Source organism: Neolamprologus brichardi, chromosome 11 (assembly GCF_056152115.1).
Source record: "Neolamprologus brichardi isolate AB-2024 chromosome 11, ASM5615211v1, whole genome shotgun sequence".
NCBI lineage: Eukaryota > Metazoa > Chordata > Actinopteri > Cichliformes > Cichlidae > Neolamprologus > Neolamprologus brichardi.
The window spans coordinates 24,848,416-24,855,580 of NC_142114.1; the positions used below are offsets into that span (position 1 = coordinate 24,848,416).

The 7,165-nt window shown below is 37.1% G+C and overlaps 1 protein-coding gene across 2 annotated transcripts in view; it reads left to right on the forward strand.

Moving 5' to 3' along the window:
• Positions 1 to 6,333, forward strand: part of mcl1b (MCL1 apoptosis regulator, BCL2 family member b) — a 31,774-nt gene extending 25,441 nt beyond the window's left edge. Inside the window, exon 4 of one of the 2 annotated variants that reach the window (XM_087848418.1) lies at positions 5,503 to 6,333. In XM_087848418.1, the coding sequence (XP_087704544.1) occupies positions 5,503 to 5,533 (31 nt within the window). In that variant the 3' untranslated portion in view covers positions 5,534 to 6,333. Of the gene's footprint in view, positions 1 to 4,304; positions 4,357 to 5,502 lie in introns of those variants that run through there. The other variant, XM_087848417.1, reaches the window with a different exon arrangement.
• The last annotated feature ends 832 nt before the right edge of the window (positions 6,334 to 7,165 follow it).

The window sequence follows — 7,165 nt, forward strand, 5'->3', positions numbered from 1 at the left end:
TTCCCTGTTTTAAGGCAGGTTTGGTCATACAGCAAAATGGGTGAAAGGATGTAAGGCATCAATTACTTATTTTATCCACGAAGAAAGTAGTTTGTTACACTATTAAGTACTTTTACTTTTCTAGGGTAGATAAAGTGATTAGACTCTTGAAAAAGGTTAAAAGCTGTCTATAAATCTGAAGGTTAATCAGTTTGTTAATCCCTGACTCAAAGTGTGCTTGGAGGTTGAGCAAGATACTGAACCCCAAATTTCCCCCAGTGCATCAATCAGATTGTGAGTGTGTGTGGCTTATAGTAAAAAGTGCTTTAAGTGCTCAGTTGCAGTTTTGCTGAAGGCCACAGTTCACTGAAGTTAATAGAGTAACATCAGCAAAAAAGAACCAATGCAACTCTTAGTTCACGATAATGGCTCCGGCTGAGCAGAGATTCTTGTCAAATAAAAAAAGTTAAAATCAAACCCACTGACAAGGGTAACCCTGCCTGAGGCCCACACAAACTGAGAATTTGCGTAACTACCTGATTTGAATATGGACGCATGGGGTTATGGAGGGAGCTCATGTGAACACTCATGCATGGCACCTTCATCCATCATTAACTCATACAAAAAAGACCCAACAGGACCCAGTTAATATCTTTCTAAACCAGGGGTGGGGAACTCCAGGCCTCAAGTGCCGGTATCCTGCAGGTTTTAGATGTCACCCTGGGTCAACACACTTGAATCAAATGATTAGTTCATTACCAACCCTCTGGAGAACTTCAAGACATGTTGAGGAAGTAATTTAGCCATTTAAATCAGCTGTGTTGGATCAAGGATACATCTAAAATCTGCAGGACACCAGCACTCGAGGCGTGGAGTTGGCTACCCCTGTTCTAAACCTTCCATTACCGCTAATTTTGTATTGCAGTGAACATGAGCAGACAACCTGCCACAAGAAGGTTGTTCAGCATTACAACCTTTAACCCTTAAGGACCCACAGTGACACTGGTGTCACTGCCTCTTTACACTTAGAGACTTGGTTATATATGGTTGATATAAGACCCCCGTAATTTTCATGAAAGTAGAAATAGGTCTGGGCTCTTAAGGGTTAAAAGAAAAATTGGCAAATTACAAAAAATGGTGCACTTTTGAAGAAAACAAACAAATCTTCATGCTCACTCTTGACAAGCTAATGGTTACGGTATGAAACGATTGTCTTTATTTGAGGCTAGTGAACTATTAAAGATGTTTCTGCACAAAACGCTTGGGTGGAGCACATCGCTGGTTAGCGGCCCGGATCAGCTGTTTGGTTTTTTTTTTTTTTTTTTTTTTTTTTTTTTTTTGTTTTTGGTGAAGAGGAAAGTACCTAAATGCTTGCGTCAGTTAGAGAAACCTGTGAAGAGAAAACTGCAACTAGTACAAATTTGTTGACCTATTCTGCTCTTGTTTCACTGTTAAATTTGACTGAATGCAACTGAGAATGCTGCAGCTGTGGCCTCAAAGCCTTAGCTGTGTCAGGGCTTGTTATTATAAGAGGTGTGTCTCTTCCTGTAACTCAATATAAATTGAATAAAGAGAGGAAAAGGGTGCTTAGAAAAGTTCAGATTATAGTTATGAAAGGCTTTAAAAAGCATCATTGTTTTCATGTGTTTTGTCTCCATCACTTCTGCCCTGTACTCATTGCTGTGGAGACGCCAAAGCAGACTTCTCAGAAGATCTTAGAACAAGTTATGCAATACTTCCTCGAACTTACTTACTGGCAGTGAAGTCTGGAAAAAAATTTGTCTCACACAACTGATTTCTTCCTGTGTATCACTAAATTTACCCCCTTTATTAACAAGCCCCCCAATCATACTTATTCACTAGAGTCCCAAACCCGCTTACGTTTTCCTACACTTTCTTAATCTGTGAAAATGTAAATTTAGAACTAGTTTATTAACAAAATTTACTTGAATAAAGTAAAAGGATGTACAATTTTGATAAAAGAAACTTTGAGCTTCAAACAAATATTACTAATATTCAGTCAATCAAATGGTGAGGATGTCCTGTTTTAGTTTTTAGCATTTTGTCTTAATACTGTAATTTAACGTGGCACATCATATCACAAAACATTACGACATCTGTAAATGAAATTTTTGGTAACTTGTATTTTGATGAGATAGCCTTTATTTGTCAGTTGCAGGTCTTTTGCCCACAACCGAGATGACAGACCTTGCCGACCGTACATACAATACACAAACATCACATTGGGGAGACAGGTCAGGCTAGGTAGCGAGGAAAAAAACATTGAAATGTGTAACACAAAAGGATAATGCAGGAATGCACAGATATCAACACACCATAGCACAATAAACACAGACAAGCAACATGGGAAAGAGTTCCAGTGTGTACATCTGATCTGGGACCGCTGCAATCTCCATGTAAAACGATTACATCTCCTTTTAAGGACACGTACACATAAACCTTGTCAACATGAATAATTATGAGTCCTCCAGTCCTAACTTATGATTAATATTTAGCTTTGTTGCAGGCTGTCTTTAAACTGTGTGTCAGTGCAGCTGTTTCCACAGAAGAGCCCAACAGCTGAGAGAGGATCAAGGCTCCAAAAAGCCTGATGACAACATGCACTTTAAATAAAAGGCTCACATCATTTGTAATTAGGATTGCACAACAAGTTAAAGACCACTTTAGTGAATTATTGCCTGTGGCCTCATAGCCCTTTAAACTATATTTAAGGGTTTTGCTGAGTATATCTTTTTTTGGCTTACACTTTGTGCACACAGCAAATACAGTCTGGTTTTAGAGCCATGTCACGTGTATGTTGCTCCGGGGAACTTGAGTAGAAGCTGGTGCACATTAGAAACAGGGAGGAATTTCAGACGAACTAAATTAAGGTAATAGCTTAGTATAAATCACGTTCGTCGTGTCTGAAGTGCATTTATGTAGCACAGGCTACCTTAGCGTTTAACTCGGTTTAACTGTACTTGGGGATTATTTTGAGTATCACGTCCACATCAGTATGCTCACAATTACAGTAACATTTAGAGTCCCATTGAATAATTTTATCGGCAGATAATAGGTATTAGCCAGTCTGCATCATCATTTATAATGGCCAAAGTATAAAAATTGAAAAGTAACACAAATGGAAAAAACACCCTTCAACTATGTCATTAGTGCTTATGTTGCATAGTTTGTCTGCTGTAAGCCACTCCGCAATTTCCTGTTTCGTTTGTCTGAAAGAAACAAAAATGTTGCCCAGTGCACATACAAAACCGTAAATGTGAACTTTATGGTATCATCAGTGAAATAAATCACTGGTTCCCCAAGAATGAGAGATGTCTTGAAGTGTGTTAGATACTAGGTCAGTTAGGGCTGTGCGATATGACCAAAATCTCATATCCCGATATAAAACATTTATCGTCCGATAACGATATAAATCACAAAAAATTTAATATTTTCTGTAAATTCTGTGAATCTCGGGTAGGTGAAGTGTTTCCATCTGGGCGTCGTGTACCTGGAGTCGAGTGTTTTAACCGATGCATGAAACTACACATTTTTAGACATAGATTGTAACGGCCGCCGTTTTCTTTGAGTATTTATTACACGGCGTGCTGCGGGGAAAAGCCTTTGATTTTACTAACGTTTGAGCCTAAGGTTTATTTTTTTAGCACCTGACGACTCTTTTTTTTGCTTCTCATCCGTCAATACTCTGCATACTTTTTCACGTGATTCCGTTTATTTTGAAAAGTCTCAACAGGATCTTAAGCTTTATTGTGAAAGGTTTATGTGGAAACTAAACAAGCGGACATGCGATGGTTTTACCGTCGTTGTTGCTAACGACAATCCGTAAAAACAGGCGCTTGTCCGTCCGTAGTGTGGTTATATTAAATGTAAGAGAAAGAGAGAACTTTAAGAAATTAATATAGCCACTACAGTGACCATCAAAACCATGAAAAAAAAAATTGCCGTAAACAGTTTATTTTGCGACACCACGAAACAAACAATAGCGTAAAATGAAACGATAGACGTTTTTATATCGTCATCCGATATATATCGTTATATTGAACAGCCCTAAGGTCAGTTGTAGACCACTATAACGCCATAATCAATGGTTATGTTGGTTTATGGTTGCTCAAAATCTGTCATGTTTCTCTTATTAAGCTGTCAGGTTTCTTGTATCATGTGGCTGTTTTGAGTGAAACTTGCATGATGTAGTTACAGCATTTTAAAACTATGAAATCATCTGTAGATATTATATTTTCGTATTTCTGAAATCAGTGCGACCTCTTGTACTTTGACAGCCAATCTTACCTCATGCACGTTTACAGAGCAGCGGTGACCCATACAGCCTACTGGCGCTCGTAACATACCAAGCCCGTATTGGTGATTAACAGGTTGACTTATGTCAGCCATCACCCAGTCACTCAATCTGTTTTTTGCCAAAACACAGTGTCACTTGGACACTTTGTGGGATGAGTTTGTTTTTAATGACAAAGATCAGGGAATGCAAAACGTGATACACTGTACATACGTCATACAGCCACTGTACACGTTTGTTGTTTTTTTTTAAAGAGAGGCAACTACCTACTGCCCTTCATGTAGTTTTATGTGCTGTTTTTTAATTTACTGTCGAATCATCTGTTTGCATTTGTGCTTAGAAATGTCCAATCCAGCTGTTTATCCATGACTTAATTCTTTGTACATCAGTTTTATCAGGCATGTTGTTTGGATCAATACTTACCATAATGCTGCACTTGTACCATAGTCCCATTACGGGAAGATGATTTAAAACATGATCACGCTGTGTATAATTTGGCTGCCAGACAATCGACTTGGCTGTGCAGACAAGAAGTGATTAAACAGTGAAGTACTCAACAGTATGTTGATTCACAGTCATGCATTTGCAGCACACCCATGCCATACAGAGAAGCTGATAAAACAGAAGTGCAGTCCCATGCTAAGTGTTGTCACAGTAAACACTTCATACCCGGATGTTTACAGCCTGAGCAGCTTGATAACTGATTGGCATGGCTATATCAAATAAATTCCAGTATTTTAAAAGGAAACCCATCTTATCAGTCTGATCTCAAGGTTGATGACTCATTTTCTTTTTTACTTTTTTTTTTTTTTTTAAACAATTTAAAAAACATACCAAAACAGCTTTTTAAAAAAGGAAATATATCAAAGTTATATTTTAGATTTGAAAGCTAGCAAAACGGTTCTTTTGCAATTGCATTGTAAAGCTCCTTAAAGGGAAAGGAACTGCAGTCTGACAAACTCATGACTTACTCCAGCACCACCACTCCATCCTTCAATTGAGGACTTTGTAGTTGACTAGCAGACTGTTCTCGCTGCTAGTGCGCCGTGCCACTAACACCATAGACCACTTTGTGCATAGCTCTCTTGTGCCAGTTGTGATTTGTCAGCTCATATCAGCAAGGTTTGAAACATAGGAGGAAAGCATATTATAAATGACTGTATCAGAAGAGGAATGATATAATAACTGCTGTTTTCTGTCTTTTGCAGTTGCTGGGATGCATCATTGTGGCCGAGATGAAAGTTCATCAGCTTAATAAACTCTACACCAACGTTTCTATCCAGCTCTGTCGCATCCTCATCCTCTGCATCTTCCATTCATCACTATCACATTACACATTGTGATTGTAGATCGACTTAACATAATGGGAACCTGCACATTTAAAACTCAAAGCCTTGCTTCTCTATCCCAGCTGTTAAACTATTAGCTAAAAAACTCAGGGTTTTTGCAGCAAACATGCACTTTATTTTTTATTATTTATTTATTAATTTATATGAAGGCACTTAACTGATCTGTTTGATTTTATTATTTTATAACCATGACCTCCTTGAGCCTGGTTCTGATGGAGGTTTCTTCCTGTTAAAAGGGAGTTTTTCCTTCCCCCTGTTGCCAAAGCACTTGTTCATAGGGGGGTTCACATGATTGTTGGGTTTTCTCTTTTCTTTGTATTATTCCAGGGTCTTTACCTTACAATATAAAGTGTCTTGAGGCAACTGTTGTTGTGATTTAGCGCTCTATAAATAGATACAATTAAACTGAATGAAGAACCTTTATTTTAATTGCTTCAGTTGTGAGTTACATGTTTCTTAGTTTTGTCTGTCCATTTAATAAAACTGAACAAATGTCAGTTTTGTGGCCCTGAAAATACTGAAAGCAGTACATGAAGCTCTTAACATTAAGAATCCATTAAGAATGTTTTCTAACGGGAGGATCTACTTTGTCAAAAATTGATTGCGACAGTCATGATTTGTTTTTGAGTGAACTTCTTTGTGTTCTTAGGAAAGAGAATAAAATAAGCTTTTAGAATTTATAAACTGAAATGGAAATGCTGTTTGTTTTTTTTATACTTTATGTATTATGTGTGCAATTTGTTATTGTTGTTATGCCTCATTTAGTGTTCCAGTTTTTTATTCTTAACATTGTTAATGGATTATTAGTTACATTTAAATGTAATTGAATAAATTATATTTCATTGTATAAACATTAAATAGTTTTGGAAGTAAAAGCAGGTTCTTATCAGAAAGGTTTCAACATTTGGATGCTGTATTGTCCTTTTAACCCTCTGGGCTCTATGCTGGCCATTTCTGGCCACTTCTTTTTCTTTTTTGATCATTTTTGCAGTGTTAATGCATATGGAAATTTTCAACTTCAGCTTCTTGAATATATCAATAATATACACATCCAATTATTCCTTTTAGCTTTATCGTGGCCACTTTTGGCCAATTGCAACCCATTATAATGACATTTTTTAATTCCTTGTTATTGACAGTAATAAATCATGCAGTTTAGGTAAAATTGCTTTCAATCTAAACTTAAGACATGAATATTGTATTGTTTTTTTACCAAAGTACATCATTTACCCATTTTTGGCCAAACAAGCAATTTCATGTAATATTCTTAGTTTTGTATAAGGGCGTACGGTGGCTTACTGCACTCCAATGGACCAAAAGAATGATGCTATGTTGGCATAGGTTTGATCTTAAGGATGTAATAGCTTGTGTTTGTGCATGACATTGCAGCACAAATATGTATTTGCAAGATAGACTGGAATAAATTACAACACATCAAATATTACATAGGCTGCAGTGAATTTCTGTAGATGCAGGCTATTGAGCTTTGAGTTTCCCAGGCAAGCTTAGCTTTAAAGCACTT